At 42.0% G+C, this 22245-nt stretch overlaps 1 protein-coding gene across 2 annotated transcripts in view; it reads left to right on the forward strand.

The window, feature by feature from the left end:
* Positions 1 to 2910: 2910 nt before the first annotated feature.
* The window catches only part of OTUD3 (OTU deubiquitinase 3), a 29990-nt gene continuing 10655 nt past the window's right edge, over positions 2911 to 22245 (forward strand). For both annotated transcript variants that reach the window (XM_017506235.2, XM_017506254.2), the window contains exons 1-4: positions 2911 to 3260; positions 10579 to 10727; positions 14546 to 14658; positions 17678 to 17800. In XM_017506235.2, coding sequence (XP_017361724.1) covers positions 3040 to 3260; positions 10579 to 10727; positions 14546 to 14658; positions 17678 to 17800 — 606 coding nt within the window. In that variant the 5' untranslated portion in view covers positions 2911 to 3039. The remainder of the gene's footprint in view (positions 3261 to 10578; positions 10728 to 14545; positions 14659 to 17677; positions 17801 to 22245) is intronic.

A 22245-nucleotide genomic window follows, 5' to 3' on the forward strand; every position in this document is an offset into this window, starting at 1 on the left:
TCACCATGTTGACCAGGATGGTCTCGATCTCTTGACCTCGTGATCCACCCGCCTCAGCCTCCCAAAGTGCTGGGATTACAGGCGTGAGCCACCGCGCCCGGCCATTTTTCTTTTTTAAAAAAATTTCTTGGCTGGGTGCGGTGGCTCATGCCTGTAATCTCAGCACTTTGGGGGGCCAAGGCAGGCGGATCACAAGGTCAGGAGTTGGGGACCATCCTGACCAACATGGTGAAACCCCGTCTCCAAAAAAAAAAAAAAAGAAGATAGTATTTGTAGTGCATGGCACATAGTAAACACCATAAAGGCTTGTGATTATAATTGCGTTTGGTGTTCACTGTCATTATTCCCATCTTACAGATGAAGAAACGGAAGCTAAGAGGTTCAACAACTAACCCAAAGTCAAGGAGTCAGTCACTGACACACCTGGACCAGAACCTAGGTCTCTGCCACCCTGTCTAGGGAGTTTTTCATTCCCAACACCGCCTCTCAGTTTTACTAAATGTGAGCTGAGGGGTCAGTGGAGGCCTCGGATGTCTGTGCAGAAAAGGGCCAGGCCAGTCACAATGCATGCTCTCTCTTTCTGAGAACAAAGGAAGAATTTGTAGAGGAGGAATTTCAGAAACCGTGAAACGTGAAACAGCCCATGATTTAGTGCAATTTTGTGAACTTTTGCGAACTCTGTTTTGTGAACTTTTACTCACCTGTGATATCTGTCTTTCCAATCTGCACTTCTTCTCCATTCCAGCCCAAGTCGTCACCATCACGTGTCTTTGGACACCTACAGGAGCCTCCTACCTTGCATTCTCCCTTCAACCTGATGTGGGACAGGTAAGTCCCCAATTGGATTTAGTCTGGGAGGGTTCTTGGCTTCACCCAGGAAAGAATTCAAGGGCAAGCCAGTGATGAGAGAAAGCAACTTTTTTTTTTTTTTTGAGACAGATTCTTGTTGTCACCAGGCTGGAGTGCAATGGTGCAATCTTGGCTCACTGCAACCTCCGCCTCTGGGTCCAAGCGATTCTCCTGCCTCAGCCTCCCAAGTAACTGGAATTATAGGCATCTGCCACCACATCCAGCTAATTTTTGTATTTTTAGTAGAGACGGGGTTTCACCATGTCGGTCAGGCTGTTCTTGAACTCCTGACCTAAGGTGATCCACCCACCTCGGCTTCCCACAGTGTTGGGATTACAGGTGTGAGCGACCGAGCTCGGCTGCCATTTGCATTTTTCACTCCACTTTTCACCTTCCCCTGACACACTGTGCTCCTTGATAGCATTTGTCATGCAGTATTGTAACGGCTTTGTCTTTGCCTGTATCCCCCACTGGACTCTGGGCTCCTTGACGGCAATCATTAGGTCTCTCTGGTTGGGTGTTATACCTGACACCCAGCACAGGAAATGAGAGTTATGTTATTTACATATTGATGATAGAGATGCTAGCTGAAATTGAGAAAGTGGAGGCTATTGCCAAACGGGAACTTGTAGGCAGAGTGAGAGAATAAGATTTTTTTTTTGAAATGGAATTTTGCTGTTGTTACCCAGGCTGCGGTGCAATGGTGTGATTTCGGCTCTCTGCAACCTCCATCTCCCGGATTCAAGCGATTCTCCTGCCTCAGCCTCCTGAGTAGCTGATTACAGGCATGTGCCAACACGCCCAGCTAATTTTGTAGAGACGGGGTTTTTCCATGTTGGTTAGGCTCGTCTCGAACTCCCGCCCTCAGGTGATCTGCCGGCCTCAGCCTCCCGAAGTACTGGGATTACAGGTGTGAGCCACCGTGCTGGGCCGAGAATAAGATGATTAAGGGCAAAAACATTGGAAACACTCCCAGGGATGGTAAGATTGGTTAAAGAGCCAAAAGGAGAAGGAAGTGGCATTACTATGGGAAAGGAGAGGGTTAAAAAGAAAGAAACAGGATGAGGGAGCAGAGGGGACCACTGCTGGAGGGAGGTTCCAGAACAGGGGGGTATGGACTAGGCTGACCAATCATCCTGGTTTTCCTAGGACTGTCTCAGTTTTGTTTTATTGTATTTTTTTGAGACAGAGTTTCACTTTTGTTGCCCAGGCTGGAGTACAATGGCACGATCGCGGGTCACTGCAACCTCCACATCCCGGTTCCAGCAATTCTCCTGCCTCAGCCTCCTGAGTAACTGGGACTACAGGTGCCCACCACCACACCCGGCTAATTTTTTGCATTTTTAGTAGAGATGGGGTTTCACCATGTTGGTCAGGCTGGTTTCGAACTCCTGACCTCAGGTGATCTGCCTCGGCCTCCCACAGTGTCGGGATTACAGGCGTGAGCCACCGCGCCCCGCCTGTCTCAGTTTTAAAACGTAAAGTCCTGCATCCCAAGAAAACCCTTAGTCCAGGCCCCAGGTGGGTCCCTCTAGGATAGAATCAGGATTTCCAGTGTTCTTGGACAGAAGGGCGGCCTCTCCCTTGAGTTATGAAGGAAAGCGGAGACATGAAGGGCAGGATGAAATAAACAAGTGTGCGGGCTTTGGAGCCGGGGCAAAGCACTGCCTCTTAGCTTTGTCATCTTGAAATTAACCTCTCAGATTCAGTTTCCTGTAACGTGGGGATAATTAAACAAGAATGAACCATGTGAAACTGCCTATCCAAGTAGTAGGCTACAAGAGTTTAAATCGTTTTTATTCATCTCCCGTCCTAACTTCTGCCGCTGCTCTGTGTTCCACTCTTCTATCATCTTTAATTTCTCTCCTTGACTTTTTCTTTGCTTTGTTCGCTCCAGTCCCTCTCCTGTCGCTCCTGCCACTTACATTGAGTACCGCCCACCGCTAGAGGGCGAAATAGAACAAACCAAGATGGGTGTCCCTCTAGCTCTCAATGGCATCTGCTCGCCGAGCCCCCGCGAAGGAGGCGGGGATTCTATCACGTGACCGTGGTGCCGGGCACCGGCGCAGGCGCTGAGGCAGCGTCGTCGTCGCCGGGGTCTGTCGCTCGCACTGTTTTGCCTTCTGGACACCTGAGGCGGCCGCCGGTGGGTCCTGCGGCTTTCCCTTCCGCCGCTGGGGACTGCTGGCCATGTCCCGAAAGCAGGCGGCAAAGAGCCGGCCGGGCAGCGGCAGCCGGAAAGCCGAGGCCGAGCGCAAGCGGGACGAGCGGGCGACGCGCCGGGCCCTGGCCAAGGAGCGGCGGAACCGGCCGGAGTCCGGCGGCGGCGGCGGCTGCGAGGAGGAGTTCGTCAGCTTCGCCAACCAGCTGCAGGCCCTGGGGCTGAAGCTGCGGGAGGTGCCGGGGGACGGGTGAGGCGGGCCGGGAGCTAGGGAGGCGGCGCCGGGGGACGCGCCGGGCTCGGCTTGGCCACCGTCGCCCGCTCGGGTCCATCCATCCATTCATTCGGGCGGCCCGGGCGCCTCCCGCGAGCCAGCCACGCTCTGAGGCCAGGGCGTCCAGCTGCGAGCGAGGCGGACAAGCCCCTCGCTCCGAGGCACTCGCTGGGATCCCAGAGGGTCCTAATCATGGCAGACGCCGCGAGCGAAATAGAAAGTGGGTCCTAAGAACGTATGCCGGAGCGGGGCCACTGGATTGCGGCCAGGAAGGGCTCTCTGAAAGGTGACATTTAAGCTGAGTTCTGAAGGAATGAGATGGAGCCAGGCATTGGAAAAACAGTCATCATGACGATAAGATCACTCGAAGGAGAAGTAAGCCCCTCCTGGTAGAACGCCCTGACTCCTTTGAGTCCTTATTGGTTGTGTGTTGCCTCCATTTACATTTGTGAAATTAGGTGTGTGAGGGCCTGTTGTTTATTGAGCTGAAGGCAGCTTCTCTAATTCCTGCTTCCATGGGCCTCAGTTTCTCTCTAAGCAAAGGTGCTTACCCAGGCTTTCTTGGGACTTAGACCGAATCCAGATCCAGCTTTCTTTAGCGAACGCAGAGGGAGAAGGTGGGGAGGAGGAAAATTAGCTTCAAGAAAGGGGATATGGCTCCAGGAACATGGACGGAAGAAGGGAAAGGGCCAGAAAGAGGGGAGAACAGTTAGGATCCCCATTGCAGGGGCAGGTAAAAGGGGATCTGATTGTCAGATGTGTCAGTTTGGAAGAGAGTGTTAATAACAACCTAGCTTTTGTTTTTTTCCTCCCCATATCTGAGTGCTCAGGTCCAGCAGAGGGAAGACTGAAATGAAATTAAAGACCGTAAGGAACTGCCTTAGTTCATTATTATTATTATTTTATAGAGACGGGGATCGTTGCCTAGGCTGGTCTCGAACTCCTGGCTTCAAGCGATCCTCCTGCCTTGGCCTCCCAAAGTGCTGGTATTACAGGCATGAGCTGCCACCCACCGGCCAGGAATGGCCTTAGATATTAACTGCAGAAGAAAGTGTTCTTAAAAATTTCACATTACATTGCAGCTTATTGGTTAAGACTGTGAACTGACCCTAATGTAACTTCCCCACCTTTCCTATATATGCTCATTGCTTCAGGCAAATTGGATTTCTTTTTGCTCACAAAGAATTCACCACACTGCTGCGTTGCTGTTTTTGCTTAAGATGCAATTGGAGCTTGATTGCATTTATTCGCCATCACCTGGCATAGCGCTTGGTACATGGAAGGCAGTCAGTACATTTTTGCTAAATGAAATATAAAAATAGTCCATGCGCAGTGGCTCACGCCTGTAATCTCAGCACTTTGGGAGGCCGAGGCAGGGGGATCACGAGGTCAAGAGATGGAGACCATCCTGGTCAGCATAGTGAAACCCTGTCTCTACTAAAAATACAAAAATTAGCTGGGCATGGTGGTGCACTCTTATAGTCCCAGCTACTCAGGAGGCTGAGGCAGGAGAATCGGTTGAACTTGGGAGGCAGATGTTGTAGTGAGTTGGCCACTGCACTCCAGCCTGGCGACAGAGCGAGACTCCATCTAAAAAAAAAAAAAAATATATATATATATATATATACACACACACACACACACACACACACTATATAGTAGAGGGAGGCCAGCTAGCCTAAGCATAAGCACAAAACGCTGCTATATAAGCTAAAATACCAATTGAATACAATGAAATTAGCATGGGACATGGGGGCTTTTCCTTGCTAATGATTGGATTGCTTGTGTCTGCTATACTGGGTATGGTATTCTCAATGTCAGGGTGCCCAGGAAACTGAAGTGCTCAGCAGGTGATTACTTAAGAGGGAGGAATCAGCACAGGGAGTTGTAAACTCTTGAGGGGGCTTTCATAAGGTTATGGGAAACTTTGGGGGTACTACTTCTCCCTACCCCCACACCCCCATACACACAGAGCATACTTCTCAAGTTAATTTAGCACATCTTAAGTAGGGTGCTGGGAATATGTTGATAACTAGGATACTTAAGGACTTCATTTATAGCCTAAGGTAGAAACTTGTAACAATGGGTCTCAGCCTTTTTGGTCTTAACGTCTCTTTGCATTCTTAAAAATTACTGAGGAACCCAAAGAGCTTTTCTTTATATGGGTTATAGCTATGAGTAGTTATTAGAAAGTAAAAGTTTTAAAACACAAGAAGACACAACACATTCCATTAGTTGTCAGAGTGATAACTTCATATATCAGGTAGCCTCTGGAAAACTCCACTGTGCACCTGTGAGAGAATGAGAATGAAAAGGGTAAATTAATTACATCTTAGTTTTCAACTCATAGATACCCTGAAAGAGTATCAGAGACCTTCTCACCTCTCCAGTCCCTTGGGCCACACTTTGAGAACAAATGATACAAATAATTAAAATATAGTTTGATATATTTTTAGGAACAGTGACTGATTATAGTGATATTATTGAGAAGGAAAAGGCTACCACTCTATGAATTGGTCAGGAAGGCCTCCTCATTCATTTGGTAAATATTCATTGAATACACTGCTAGATGCCTCTCAAAGTGGATCATACTCTGATTGGGTCCTGAAGGACCAATAGGAGTACACCAAGAGAACGTTCCCATCTGAGGAGGAGTATATACAGAGGCACAAGGACATGTTATTTTTGGGAGATCCACAGGTTGTTCAGGGTGACAGTAGTGTAGGGCATAAGAGTAAAAGTAACGGGCAATGAAGCTAGGCTGCAGAGACCAGTTTGACTGGAGCGCTTATGTCTCTATTCCAAGGTCCCTGTTCTTTGGACAATGTTAGATAAAATGATAGTGATATTTCCTCTTGTGTGGGCTTCATGAAGCTAACCACCCTCTGTTCACAAGTGCCCCACCTGTGTACCATTAGATGGACTGTGGTTCAGCCCTCTTCAGTATTGTAGTCCTTTCGAATGTGGTGATGACAGACTTTATCACTGCAGGGGATGGTGTTTCCTATGTATGTGGTGGGTTGGCAGGTGTCAACAGATTCTTTTATTAATGTTTGTTAAGGACTCAGGGTGAAATATAATGAAGTTAAAGACTATTCAAAAATAGTTGACATCTCTAGCATTCCCTCTTGTCATTCAGATCTGTGCAGTCTGCAGTAGCCTGGTATGGTATCTAGCTATAGGCATCTTCATTGTTGGCAATGGTACCGGTAGCATTCTGGAACCTGAGAGTAAGTTTAGGGATGAATTAGCCAGTATCTTGTAATATAGCCTTTACGTGAGTTGAGTCAGCTTAGCATAGATTAATTAGGGAGCTACTTAGAGGCTTTTGTAATGCGTCCTGGACCAGCTTCATGTTTGGTGTGTTGTCTGGAGGTAGACCCACATAAATTGCATTCATTTTTCAAAACAAGAACTAGTTTAACCTTGACATTGTCCTTGAAAACATGATTGGCTGTAGTGTGAAAAGAATGTATAACTGTTAGGCAGGGAGATATTATCCCTCTGAACTATATCTAATTGTGTCTCACTAAACGTAGTGCTAAATTACATTACTCATTAGCAGTGTTCTAAAATTAAAATGTTGAAGAGTCACTCATTTTAGCTATTTATCTCGATTATTAACAAGTAGCTTTTTTTATTTTAGTTTTGTTTTTAATATTGTAGGGTCATAATAGTAGAAGGGCATTCACATGTCATCTTGTCTAATTAGTGCCTGTATCACCTGAACAGCAGTGGTATCAGTGGTTTTCAGTTGGGTGCCATACTAGAATATCTGGGGAGGAACTTTTGAAAAAATTCTGGGCCTGTGCTCTCCTCTAGATCAACTACATCAGAATCTTAGAGTAGGGGCCTAGTTATTGACTTTTTTTTTTTTTTTTTATATGCATCTATAATTGAGAATGACTGATTTAGAGTCTAGATTCTAGACTAGTGTTTCTTAAACTTTAGCATGCAACATAACCACCTGGAGTGCTAGGGAAAACACCTGGAAGGGCTAGGTTGCTGGGCCCCAACCCGAGAATGTCTGATTTAGCAAGCCTGTGTGGGACCCCAGAATTTTCATTTCTAACAAGTTCCCAGGGGATACTGATATTCCTAGTCAGGGAACACACTTTGGGAATCAGTGATCTAGATCAGTGCTGTCCAATGGAAATGGAATGTGAACCACATCTGTGATTTAAATTTTTCCCGTAGCCACATTAAAAAGAAACAGTTGAAATTAATTTTAATGTATTTTATTTAAGTTGTTATATCTAAAATATTACTATTTTTGACATAGGATTCAATATAAAAATGATTAATGATTTCATATTTGCTTATATGACCTCTTCAGAATCTAGTATTTTACACTGATAGCATGTCTCATTGTGGAATAGCCACGTCAGGTGCTCAGTAGTTACATGCGGTTAGCAGTCACAATTAACACATATCTAGACAATTGCTGTGAATTGCTAGTTATAGAAATTTGCAAAATCATGAGTCTATATAGTCAACCTCTATAGAGCTAAGGTAAAATTACCTTTTATTTGCCAAAGTCTTTGTCTCTATGGCTTCCAGGTTTTCGTTTTATTATACAAGTATAATTTTAATTTCACCTTACTGTTGGAGGTATTGATCGTGTCCCCCTGGGCCTTCTTTAGGCTAAACATCACTAATAGTTCTTCATATTGTATTTAAAGCCACTTCATCTTATCTGAACATACCGCTTGTAAAATACAGTACCTGGAATGGTACCCAGTACCCTAACTGTGGTATGACCTCAAAGAATAGAACAATACCTTCTCCTTTTTCTGCACATTTACTATTATTACTGCAGCCTAGAGAGCACGTTAGGTTTTTTGGTGCCTGTGTTGCAAGATTGTCTTATACTAAATTATTGTGCACTCAAAACATTTGCATGCTCTTTATGTACAGGTAATTGGTTGTTTTTGTGAACTGAAATGCAAGACCTGACATATATCCCTATAGCACAGTGCTTCTCAAGCAGGGGTGATTTTGCCCTCCAGGGGACATTTGGTAATGTCTGGAGACATTTTTGGTTGTCACAGCTGTTGGGGAGGAAGGTAGTGATGTGCTACTGACAGCTAATGGCAGAGGCCAAGTAGTCTCTTAAACTTCGTACAGTGCATAGGATGGCCTCCCATGACAAAAAATGAACCTGGAACGTCGGTAGCGTGGAGAGTGAGGAGCCCTGCTGTAGGTTGTGGGTGAGATCGTGAACTCAGGAAGTGGCCCAGGCAGTGGTGCTTTGATCTCATGAGTTTCTTGAGTGCTCTTGTTGGGCTCCCCTAAGGAAACCCAGGTCACTGTAGCATTTGTTCATTACCTTGTAATCCTGTCAGAAAAGGAAGTAATTTGTCTATTTTGACTTGCTTTTAGTGATCTCAAGGTTTGGGAAGTATAGAAAAGCATATTAAAAAATGTAACAATTACTCTTAAACGTTACTCTTCATTCTACTACCCAGGGACAACTATGGCTATCATTTTGGGGTTGACATTTGAGTGAGAGCCAGGTTGTTTGGACTTGGATCGTGGGCCTACCACTCACCAGTTTTGGGACCTTGGGCAGGTTTCCCTTGGGAGCTGGTAATAGGACCTGTCTCAGAGTTGTGAGGACTAAACGTGTTTAATGCATATAATGTGTTTAGAACAGTCCCTGGCACATTGTAAGAACAATTTAAGTGGTTGTTCCTGTGTATTTTCTTGGCATAGATTTGTGTGTGTTTCTATGCCTGTTTGTATATAGCGTGTAGATGAACATGGTTGAGCTCATGTGGCATATTACAGTTTTACACCTACTTTTTTGGCTTTTCTGGAGAACATTTGCTCATGTTGTTAAAAGTTCTTAGCAAATGTGTAACTGTAGAATACCATGAATTTTGGTACATTAAATGTAAAATAACTAAATACATAAATTTGTGATAAATCACATCTCTTAAACTAGATTCGAGAAGAGACTAGTGGTGACAGATGCTAAAGGTTTAAGAAAAGTTTCAGAGAAAAGCTTAATATTGAAATTGTTTTATCCATTAGCTTACTTTTCTCCGTGGTTAAAAAAAGACTACCATTATCAGATTTTAGCAGGACACCTCTGTCTAGCCTGTAGAACTCTATATTCCAGTCCCTTCTAGAATCTTATCTTAGATTGTTGCAAAGCTTCTTGCTTTTTAATTTATAGAATCTGTCTTAATTCTCCCTTCCCCTGCCAAAAAAAAAAAAAAAAAAAGAGTATATATTCTTATACATTAGAAGAGATTCCTGCCTTTCTATAGCTTTCTGTTGAAATTTCACTTTTCTGAGTTGAAAAACAAAACCTCCTTTTCTCCTACACATTTAGACATGAAGTCTTTCTGAAAGTGATGAGTTTATATTTTGGAATTAGAGTATCGTACTTTTTCATTTGGAAGAATAAACAGTTTGGTGTAAAACTAGGCAACTGTTTGGCTTCAGAATTGTTTATTTCCATAGTTTTAAGGATACCAGATTGTATTTGTCTTGTTTCAGTCTCTATCTGAGCCTCTGTGTGATATAGTTTGGAATTCAGAAGCCTTTGAGGGGTTTGAAAGTAAAGATAACTCTTACTGTTTATTACCACTATTTTAATTTTAGAGAAACAAAATATGGTGTTTAAAGTTTTCATTTGGCAGGAATAACAATGGCGTTGTTGCTCTCTGGGTGACAGGTGAGGAGGCAAGGAGGAAGTGTCTTTCCACCGTGCAACTGTTGTCCAAGTGCTTTCCTTCTCCTAGCTTTCTCCACTATGTTCTCAGGACCCAGAGTGTTGAGTTCAGTTGTTTGTATTGGGAGCTTGACAAATTGTTGTTTTTTGGGTACTCTTTGTTAAATGAATGATTACTTAGCTGGGCAGCTGTAGTAGAACTTGGTTTAGAAAAGAGGCAGTATTAAGACATCATTTTGGAAGAGGATCTGTGAATCATAGCCCTTAGACATGGACTGGCCTATAAGGTCTGGACCTTATAGTCAGGTGGTTAGTATATCATCGGCTCCACTTGTTGAAGCAGCTGAGGCCCGGGGAAGTTTAATGACTCTCCTGAGTCAGCCAGCTGGTACATGGGGAATTAAATCCTTGTTTGCTGACTCTCAAGGAGGTAATATGGTTGAATATGCCCTTGTGCTGTCCCCCTGGGTCTTGGAAGAATTCTGGACTATTAGAGTTGAGGCTTTATATCTGTGGGCACAAAATATTTCTATGGATAATTGGCATGAAGCATATTTTAGATGAACTAAGTTCATTTTTGAAAGGTCTTGACCCATGTTGTTGTTTTGACAGCAATTGCTTGTTCAGAGCTCTTGGTGATCAATTGGAGGGACACTCACGAAATCATCTCAAGCACAGGCAGGAGACGGTGGACTACATGATAAAGCAGCGGGAAGATTTTGAACCCTTTGTAGAAGATGACGTTCCTTTTGAGAAGCATGGTAGGTTCACTGTGGGATATTGGATCCTTCAGGAGTCCCGCATTGGGGAATTAAGTCCCCTAGCATCCTCCACACTCCCAGCCAAGTGTGTTTGGTTATATAAATCGTGACATTCATTTATTCAACAAATATTTATTTGCCTACTCGATCATTGGCGGCATGCTAGGTAGTTGGGGATCAGTAGTTATTACTGTGTTTGCCCTTAATAAACATGGTGATGTTAATTGATCTGAAAAGCTTTTGATGACTTCTTAGTGGGGTGGGAAGAGCAGGCTATAAAATAGTGTGTACAGATTGATCCTATTTTTAAAAGGTATACACATACATGCACAGTAGAAAAAGTCTGGAAGATACTAACTTGTTTGTTAGTTCTTAGCTTCACTTATTTTTCAGAAATTACTCATTCTCTTTAAATTTCTATAGAAGGGAGATAATAATAGCATCTATCTTATAGGGTTTTTTGGTGAAGATTAAATTAGATAACAAAATTAAAATAAGCTCTTAGTAAGCGTTAGCCATCTGGGGATGGTAGAACTATGGTATTTTAAATTATCTTCTGTAGACTTTTTCTGACTTTTAGATGATCATGTATTACTTTTAAAATTAGAAAAACCAATAAAGTCATGTTAATTTCTCACCAAAATCCCAAACACAATCTGTTTTCTTTGAGGCAAGTCAGTCAGTGATTTTAATTGGTTCCTATTTAATAGGCACAGATTTTATAGAAAATGCATATGAACTTGTAAAGTTTAATTTCAACAAATGTTTACTGAGGATCTACTATGCTCGCTGCTGATATGTTTTACAAATGGCATTTTCATCACAGGGCTTATAGACTTTTCTGTCTGTTATCAGGAAAGAGAATTGATCCTGTGTTTTAGAGAGCTAACTCTGGAGGCCATGTCAAGAATGGATGGGGAGAGACTGAGAAGGGAGACTAGTTAGAAGGCTCTCCACATTGGCCAGATGAGAGTAGAGGAAGTCTCCGTCAAGTCAGGATAATGAGTAAGGCCCAAACCAAGGCACACTGTGGCAGTGTAATTGACAGGACGCATTGGAGGTGAGGAGGGTAGAGGAAGGAGACAAGAGTCCTTCTGAAGTTGCTTCTTATGGAATGGGTAGGTGGCTGTAAGCAAGAGGGAGGCCAGCAGGTGGGAAACATTTGGGAGGAAAGCTATCAGTGATCACAAAGCCTTTCCCATTCCTCACTAGGAAATAACTTACTCATTAGGCACCAGACACAGAGCAGCAAAACTTCCAGTGGGCAGTTTGTACCAGTCACTGAGTTCAGGTGGTCCCTCTTCCTGGGATTACTTTTTGGCTGGCAGATAGACATAGTTTACCTGATGGTCAGCAGTTTAAAAATTAAATGTATATATATGGGACAAATTTTGTAGTTTAGTGCTGTATGAAATGAATTGTGTCATTAATTCAATTAAAACATCATTTTGGATGAAACAGGGTTTTAGTTTGTGATGTGAAACTCCACTTTGAACACTGTCAGTGAAGATGACATGGTGGATATGGGGGTGTTACAGGATAGGGAACTTAAATTTTCAGTTGCCAAGGTGATAGTTGCTTTAGATGAACAATGAAAGGTGTTTTCTTGAAATGTCTCTACGCATGCCTGTTGCTTGGAGTTGCATAAGAGTTTTAGCATCACAGAAGTGAAAAGTGGCTTTGACGGCCAGAGCAGAAATGAAAAGAAACCTGGAAGTCTGCACATTCTCTTTGTGTGTCAGTTGAAGGCTTGGCTTGTTACATTTATCAGTCTTGAGTCATAATTACCTGTTTTTAATGTCAGTCTGCCTACCTTGTACTGTGAGATTCTTGAGGGCAGGTACCATGTCTTTGTTTTGCAGTGCGGCAGTGCCCGGCATCTGATAGGCATCATAAAGTATTTGTTGAATGAATAAATAAATGAATGGTTCACTAGACTGGTGAGGACCTGGTCGCCCTTGCATCTGGCTGTATCTTTAGGATTATTCTTTCTTTGTAGACTGTGGTTTCGGAGAATCAGCAACATCTTTCCCCCAACTGTACAGATATCCAGATCAGAACCTGAGTATTCTTAATGCTCATCTTCCTCCCTCCTCAAACCCGTTCATTACATCTTATCACTCTAACTCAGTAGTTTTTCTTTCACTGCTACTACCTTGAAAGATCAGACCTCTGTGTCCATTTGCTTAGATTTCCTCAGTACTGTTTGGTATCATTGTCTCTTGATTCCCTCAGTCTGTTTTCTACATTACAACCAGAGTGGACTCTAAATGTGTTTTTCCTCTGTCTGAAACCTGTTGGTGGCTCCCCATTGACCTCAGGATAAAGCCTAGACTTTTTAGTTCTTCATGGCCTGGGATTTTCTTATTTCTCAGTCCTCAGCTCTTGCCATTCCCCCCAACATTTCTCACTTCCTCCACCCTTCCACCTCAGCTTGCCCAGTTCCTGCCATACTAGAGTTTCTCTCTCTGTCCCTTTCCTGCCTATCTTGCCCCTTCTTGGAACATCATCCATTTCTCCTGTCTTAACTCCTCCTTGTCCTTTGAGTATTAGCTTATTAGCTTATTTGTCTCAGCCGAGAAGCTCATCTGCTACACCTTACCTCCCCCTCCTCACTTCCACTTTGGCTTATGTTCACCACCTGGAATTAGCCAAACTGCAGGGTTTTGAGAGCACAGTCCTTGCAAGACTTCCCTCAACTTTTGATACCATCTACAAGTTGGGACTGTCTCAGAACCACCCTTAGGTTCCATAATACGGTAATAGGACTCACAGAACTCACTGAAAGCTGTTGTGGTTTGTTACAGGGAAAGGGTACAGATCAATACTAGCCAAAGAAAGAGATGCATAGGGCAGTCTGGAAAGGCTCCAAACTAGAAGCTTCTGTTGTCTTTAGGGCATATTCTCCTCCTGGCATCTGTGTGTGACGGTACACACAGAATATTGTCACCTGGGGAAGCTCACCCCAACTTTGGTGTCCAGAGGTTTTTGTTTTGTTTTGCTTATTGATTTATTGCTTGTCTGAATGGTTGAACTCAGTCTCCCCTCTCACCCCATCACCACCACAAAGGGCTGATTCCAGGTGTGGTGGAGGGGCCCATCATGAATAGCAGACACTCCCATCACCTTTGGGAATTCTGGAGGGTTAGAAGTGACTTCCCAGGAGCCCAGGATAAAGGCCAGACTTCTCTTTGGGCAAGGCCAGATTCTTACTACACATGCGCTTCCTGAGGCACTTGTGCATCATTATTGCCTATCTTGTTTGCCCCTCACTGGTTATAAACTCCATGAGGGAAAATTGATCGAGTGGCCAAGAGCCAGGACCTTGGCGTTAGGTTGCCTCAGTGAAACCTCACTTCCGCTGTGTACCAGCTCTGTGACCTTGGCACAGTTTTCAGCTATTCTGCATCTGAGTTTCCTCATGTATAAAATGATGTATATAATAGTACTTGTCTATGAGACTTGATTAGACCAGTGCTTGACACATAATAACCATTCTCTGATGCAAGCTGCTAAGATGATTGTGTTTGTGAGGTTTCCACTGGCTTTTATTGAGTTAGCAGTGTATTGGAAGTAATCAGTAGACATTGAAGGAATGAATAAATGGGTCCTTGCTTTATGAATGACTAGTGTTCTTCTGAGTAGCAGTCTTTGTATTGTTCAACTAGCTAAATTCCTAGACTCTGACAAAATTAATGGACTTTTCAGATATATATCCTTGTCTCTCATTATTTGGAACATAAGTAAATACCAAAGCATGTTTGCATTTGGATTTTTCTGCTATAAAGCCTTCATTTTTCTTTTCTATTTCCATGCAGTGGCCAGTTTGGCAAAGCCTGGTACTTTTGCTGGCAATGATGCAATTGTAGCCTTTGCAAGAAATCATCAGTTGAATGTAGTGATTCATCAACTTAATGCCCCTTTGTGGCAGGTAGGTCACCTATTTAAACATTTATCTTAAGCTCGTATTTACAGATCATCTTTGGAATATCCAAAGATGATGGGGCTTGACCTGTGACATTGAATTATGCAGAGTAACCAAAGACAGGAATCTTGTGGTGGCTCCGAAGTAATCCCTGTGCTTTGTACAAATGGAGTCTGGAGTATAATTTAGAAATCTTTATAGATGCTCTAAATATTATTCGACAGGCAGCTAATTGGGCAAGTTGAGGGCAGAGAACCTAATGTGGAAACACGGGCTACCACCCCCTAAAGTTGGAGTGCTGCTTGTTGCTTTGTACCTCAGCTCCTAAAGACTGGGCATGTGATTTCAGTTCATCTCCCACCCACCCAGCCCTGCTCCACCACTCCCCCATTTATCACTTTTTCTAATTAAAAAGGTTAAAATACAATAATTGTAGAAAAGTTAGAAAATTGAAAAAGCTCATAAAGGCAAGAAAAATATTTTATTAAAAATTATATTTAAAATTTTACTAAATCACCCAGAGGGAGATTATTGCTGTTAATGTTTTAGTGAGTATTCCTGTCTTTCACACACACTTGGCTATAAAAACATTGATACATAACTAGAAAGGAACATACCACAATGTTTTTATACACATTTAAAACACATACACACATGTATCCATATTCACATATATACACACACTTCTTTGTCCTTATATATTATTATTAGCATAAAGGTAACAGTGCCTTTTTTTTTAATATGGCACCTGCATATATTCCTTTGCAAATTGCTCCGTCACAGCGTTTGCTGATTAAAAATAGGTTTATAAGGATAAAATTTACATGTAGCAAACTTCATCCTTTCCCGAGTGTTTGTGTTTTGACAAACGCAGTCATGTAACCACCACCACTATCAACACATAGACCAGTCTACTCTCCAAAAAGTCACTTCCAGGCTCTTTGTGGTCATGGGCCCCTTCCCCCAGTACCCAGCCTCTTGTAGCTGTTCTCTGATTCGTCCTCACAGTTTTGCCTTTCCAGAATGTCATATTAAACTAGCCTTTTGTCCCTGGCACAGTGTCCTTTTAACAAAATTATGCCACAACAAAATAAGATACTCCAGGGATGGTGAGAAGTTTTACCTTGTGGGGATAGAATGAGCAGGAGTGAAACAGTATCTGTGTGTGTTCTTTGGGGCAGTGTTGCGGATGTCCTGACACCACACCAGATAGAGCTATCATATTTTCCATGGGGCTCTCTTTTCTAAGGGTGATGTTTGAGCAAGAATACTGATTACCCCTTTGTTCTAATTTTTTGTCATTAAACTTACACTCTTTGGCAGAAGTTACCAAAATCATTTGAATACACAGCATAGTGATCCTCATTTTGAAGGAAAACAGCACCAACTCAGTAATCAGCTCGCCTTTTCCTCCATTGGTGATTTTTTTCCCAAAGTTTCTTAGTTACCTAGGTAGTTGTGGAAGACAATTCTGCATAGGTAATTTTTTTTCAAATTTATTTCTGTAGTGTTCTCTTTCATAAATTCCTGAACATTGAAAGTATATATATTTAAAATAAATTTATTAATGTTTCCATTGGTACCTCCTGTGTCTTCCTACCCCAGTGAAACATCTCATAAAATTTAAGAACCGAAACTCCATTGGTTGCTACTGTCATGGCTGTGAGCTCTTGCATTAATAAAGAGTAGACTTATACCCACACAGTGGAGATATAGAAACCTACATTTTTTTTCTGGTTATAATTGGAATATGTGCTCCTGTGAACAATCTAGATGTGTGTAACATAGAACATGCAAGTCCTCTGTAATCTGCCCATGAAAGTCACAGTTAACAGTTTGGTGAATATTCCTCCAGTTATTTTTTCTATTCATAATGCCTGTATATTATTAAGTATGTAAGTGCTTTAGAGATGATGTCATTCAAAGATTCTAATAAACTGTTTCCTTTCCCATTGCTCTTCTGGGAGACAAATGGTGCTCTCTATATTTTGTATGTGTCTAAACCAGACCCTCTGCACTTGAGGTCTGCATACTTTACTGGAAAAACCTTCCATACTACTGACATCTAGCCTTGTGTAGTTCCTGTTCCATGGTTTTTGGTGTGTTTTTAGACCACGGATACTGTTTAAATTAAGGGTAGTATCTTACTACCTGTGACTTTCAGAAAAAAGAATGTGCTGATGTTTTGGAGTTTAAACAAAGTTACTGGGCTTTCTAAGGGACAAAGTCAGAATGAGAGTTTCTGTGGAGCTGGCGGTTTTATTTGGGGTATGCCCAGACCTTAAGGCTTCTGTACTGCACGACACTAGGGAGCCCCATTCTTGGGTGCATCAGGGGTGTAGTTCACATAGAATATCTTGTGAGTGGTGCCTCCAGGGTTGAGCAGTGCAGCAGTACCACTTTACTGTATATAGTTTTGTTTTGAAGTTGATGTAGGTGGGAGATTTGGGTTTGTTGTTGATAATGTTTCTCACGTACTTGGTTAACAGAAAATGCTGTTTTCATTTTAATGAAAGGGGTGGATTTACCTTGAAGCTAATGAAGTGTCAGGCCACTCATTTGTATGACTCCCTTTCTAGGTCTTGGGAGAGGTTCCACCAATTTTTTATTTGTAATTTTGCATTTTTTTCTTCAGAGAGCCTTCACATAGGGCTTCAAACTCAACAAATCTGGATCTGCCCCTGGGCCTTCTGCCTTGGAAGGGGCTTGTGCGTTAGAGGGGCTAAGAGGTACTAAAGCCTCTGAAGCTTAAGCTTATTTAACTTCATTGCAGGTCTGCCCCTGGTTTTTGAATTTGTTACATGGATTTATTTCCATAGAATTACATATTAAATAAGCACATAGAAGCCTACAGGCATAGGAAGGAGATAGTTTGGAAATTGCTTGTGACATATCCCAGGCATGTTCCCAATTCGTCTCTGCATAGAACTGCTGACTGGGCTTCTTCAGTAGTCCAGGTGGGCTACTGTCAGAAGTTGACAGTGTTCAGATCCTCACTGGCATGGCCCCTTTTTTTTGTCTACAGATTCGTGGTACAGATAAGAGCAGCGTGAGGGAGTTACACATCGCGTATCGGTACGGAGAGCACTACGACAGTGTTCGGAGGATCAATGACAACTCAGAGGCACCTGCACATCTCCAGACGGATGTGAGTGAGGCCTCGGTTTTCTTCCTCATTCTCAGCCCCACAGGAAGCAGGTCAAGAGCTGTCTATTTGGAGCTAAGAGCCAGTGATGTTTTTGTGGAAAGTTGGCATTAAGAATCTGTGGGCCTGATTTAAAATTTTTTTTTTATTTTTTAGTTTAGGTGAGAGTGACAGATAAAATTACTTGTTGTTTTTTAGCTTTCCCTAATAGCTGATAGGTACAATTGTGTGCGTATAAGATACATAGAATTTTAAAATTTTTTTGTGTTTTAAGATTAATCATGCTTTTTTCTTTTTTTTTTCTTTTTCCATTTATTTTATTGCATTTTAGGTTTTGGGGNTATTGCATTTTAGGTTTTGGGGTACATGTGAAGAACATGCAAGCTTGTTGCATAGGTACACACGTGGCAGTGTGATTTGCTGCCTTCCTCCCCATCACCTACATCTGGCATCTCATGCTTTTTTTCTTTGAGACGGAGTTTCACTCTTGTTGCCCAGGCTGGAGTGCAATGACTTGATCTGGGCTCACTGCAACCTCTGCCTCCTGGGTTCAAGCGATTCTCCTGCCTCAGCTTCCCAAGTAGCTGGGATCACAGGCATGTGCCACCATGCCTGGCTAATTTTGTATTTTTAGTAGAGGCGGGGTTTCTCTGTGTTGGTCAGGCTGATCTCTAACTCCTCACCTCAGGTGATCTGCCCGCCTCGGCCTCTCAAAGTGCTGGGATTACAGGCGTGAGCCACCACACGTGCCTTGATCCATGCTTCTTATCTGAAATCTAAAAAATATAATAAAGGTAAAGAAGAAAATAAAAAGCACACAAAGTCAACTCAGCTAATGGAATGTAAATTTTGTTACTGTTTTGGTAGATTTCCTTTCAGTTATTTAATCCATTAAAACATGGTTGACATTGTATTTATGTAGGTTTGTTTCCTGTTTTTAAAAATCAACATTATCACATAAATCTTTTCTCATGTTTTTACACAGTATCCACAGCCATTGTTTTTTAAGCAATTTTATTTATTTTTTGAGATAAGGTCTCGCTCTGTTGCCCAGGCTGGAGTGCAGTGGCACCATCATGTCTCATAGCAACCTCGTCTTCCTGGGCTCAAGCGATTCTCCCACCTCAGCCTCCTGAGTAGCTAGGACTACAGGTGTGTGCCACCATGCTTGGTTAATTTTCTTATTTTTTTGAGGGGTGAGATTTCACTGTGTTGCCCAGGCAGCCCTCCAACTCCTGGCTCAAGTGATCCTCCGGCCTTGGCCTCCCAGCATGTTGGGAGCCACGGTGCTGGGCAATTTTAATTCTTGAATAGGTCCTATCTGTCCATGGATTAGAATTCAAAATACATAATGGGATGTATTGTGAAAGTCACTCTCCTACCCTTGTCTTTCAGGCACACTGTTCTCCCTGGATGCAGTTAGTGATAACAGTATATCATAAAATCTCCCGTAGTTCCCATACCAAGCAAGTATACGTGTATGTGCACGTGTTCCACTTTTGCCATTTTACACTCCCCCACCACTAGTTGTAGCATCCTACACATACTACACATCCCACACGTACATCCTGCACTGTGCTTTTTAAGTTTAACATGTCTTGGGATTTAATTCATGGTAGTACATAAGAAACTTCCTATATCCTTTTTAAAGGCTACGTAGAGTTCTGTTCTGTAGATGCATTGTAATATTTTTGACCAGTCACTTACTGATGGACTTTTGGATGACTTCTAACCCTTTGCTATTACAAGTAATGTTCATTCCACACACGTGTCTGCAGGACATGTTCTAGAAGGTCCCTGCCTCATCAGAGGATGTTGATAGGTATTGTCAAATTACTTTCTAACAAGATTTCACCAGTTTGAACTCCCACTTGGAGCATGTGGCTCTTTTCCTGTCCCTTCGACAACATAGTGTTACCAAATTTTTGAATCCTTTTCATTGTTAGGGCAAAAATTGTTTACCTTACCTAGTTTTAATTTGCATTTTTCTTATTTATGCATCTTGTCCTGTGTTTAAGGCGTATTTCTATTTTCTTTTTTGTAAACGGTATTCATTTTCTTCCCTATTAAGTTGTCTTAATGACTTGGGGGAGCTGTTTATATATTAGGGAAGTTAAGCTCTGTCTGTGATATGAGTTGCAGATAGTTTTTCGCACTGTCATTTGTCGTCTTCTTCTTTCTTCTTCGGTCTTTGCTGTGAAAGAATTTTAGATTTTTACGTGGTTAAATTTGTTATGATTTTCTTATATGCCCTTTTGATTTTGGGGCATAACTAGGAAAATCTTTCCCGTTCTGAGGTTAAAAAGAATTCTCCCATAGTTTATTCTATTACTTTCATAGTTTCACTTAATTATTTATTTATTTTTGAGACTGGATCTCACTCTGTCACCTGGGCTGGAGTGCAGTGATATGATCATGTTTCACCGCGGCCTCAAGTTCCCAGGCCCAAGGGATCCTCCAGAGTAGCTGGGACCACAGCTGTTTATCATTGTGCCTGGCTAATTTTTAATTTTTTTGTAGAAACAGGGTCTCGCTTTGTTGCCCAGGCTGGTCTCGAACTCGTGGACTCAAGTGACCCTCCTGCCTTGACCACCCAAAATGTTGAGATTGCAGGTGTGAGCCACTGTACCCAGCTCATACTTTCACTTAAAAAAAAAAAAAAATATTACATCTTGGCTTCATTTATATTCATGTAGGGGTATGAGGCTATGGATCCAACTTTATATTTCCCTTGTGATTACCTAGTTGTACCCAAACCATTGATTAATTGTACATCTTTTCTCCACTTATTGAAAATGCCATTTTTTCTTTCCCCGTGTACTAATATAGGTCTATTCCCAGACATTCAGTTCTGGTCCACTGATCTCCCTGTTCACATGTTGATGCCTCATTGTTTTAGTTAGTATATTTTAAAATCTGGTGGAATTTTTTCACTCATAATTAATTTTCTTTTTTAGAGTTTCCTCATATGTTCTTGCCATTTTTTTTTTTTTTAAATGAATATTAGAATCAATATGTAGTTCAAAATAAATCCTACTGAGCTTTTTTTTTTGAGACAGAGTTTTCCTCTGTCACCACGCTGGAGTACAGTGGTGCGATCTCAGCTCACTGCAACCTCCGCCTCCTGGGTTCAAGCGATTCTCCTGCCTCAGCCTCCCAAGTAGCTGGGATTACAGGCACTGGCCACCATGCCTGGCTAATTTTTGTATTTTTAGTAGAGACGGGGTTTCACCATGTTGGTCAGGCTGGTCTCAAACTCCTGACCTCAAGTGATCCCTGGTCTCCCAAAGTGCTGGGGTTACAGATGTGAGCCACTGTGCCTGGCCCTATTGAGTTTTTAAAAATTGGAATCTCATTAAGTTAATAGAGTAAGAAAAAGCTGACATCTTTTTGATGTTGAGTCTTTTATTGTTTAATTGACTTTGTCATCCATAGGAACATTTTCTTCATATAGATCTTGCCCATTTTTTGTTGAGTTTATTCTTAGGTGTTTTGTGGTTTTTCTTTCTGTTGTAAAGAGATCTTTTATATTTTCTAGCTGGTTATCATTTGTCAGTGAGAGCTGTTAATTAACAAAATGTTAATTGCATCTTTAGGTATCCCACCGAACTCCCTCTCTTTTAAAAAATTAAGGCAAAATTCACATAACATAAAATGAATCACTTGAAAGTATACAGTTGAGTGGTACTCAGTACACCCACAATGGTTGTTGTACAACCACTTCCTCTGAACAGTCCCAAAATATTTTCATCACCCCAGAAAGAAAACCCCATACCCAGTAAGCAGTCACTGCCAGTTCCCCTCTCCCCTTTCAATCACCAGTCTGCCTTTTTTTGCTCTATGAATTTGCCTATTCTGGACATTTTATTTAAATGGAATTGTATGTGACTTTTTCTCTGTGGCTCCTTTCACTCTGTATAATGCTTTTGAGATTCATTGGTGGTGTAGCATGTATCAGTACTTCATTGTTTTTTATGTCTGAATAATATTCCATTGTATGGAGAGATGATTTTTTGTGCACTCATTCATCTGTTAATGGGTGTTTAGGTTGTTCCCACCTTTTGGCTATTGAGAATGGTGCTGCTGTGAGTCTTTGTGTACAGTATTTGTACAAATAACCTATTTTCAGTCTTTTTGGATATACCTCAGAGTGGAATTCGTGGGTTGTATGAGAAATCTAAATTTAACTTTTGGGGGAACTGCGAAACTTCTCCACAGCAGCCGCACTCTTACTTACCACCAGTAATATATGAAGGCTCTGCCTTCTCTTCATCCTCTCCAACACTTGTTTTTTTTTTTCTTAAATGGTCATCCTAGTTAGTATCTTAAAGTTTTGAATTGCATTTTCTTAATAGCTAATGACATTGAACATCTTTTCATGTGCTTTTTGGCCATCTGTATATCTTTGGAGAAATGCCTATTCAAGTCTTTTGCCTGTTTTTTTTTTT

The sequence above is a fragment of the Cebus imitator genome, unplaced genomic scaffold, assembly GCF_001604975.1.
Source record: "Cebus imitator isolate Cc_AM_T3 unplaced genomic scaffold, Cebus_imitator-1.0 Scaffold15, whole genome shotgun sequence".
In the NCBI taxonomy this organism is placed as follows: domain Eukaryota; kingdom Metazoa; phylum Chordata; class Mammalia; order Primates; family Cebidae; genus Cebus; species Cebus imitator.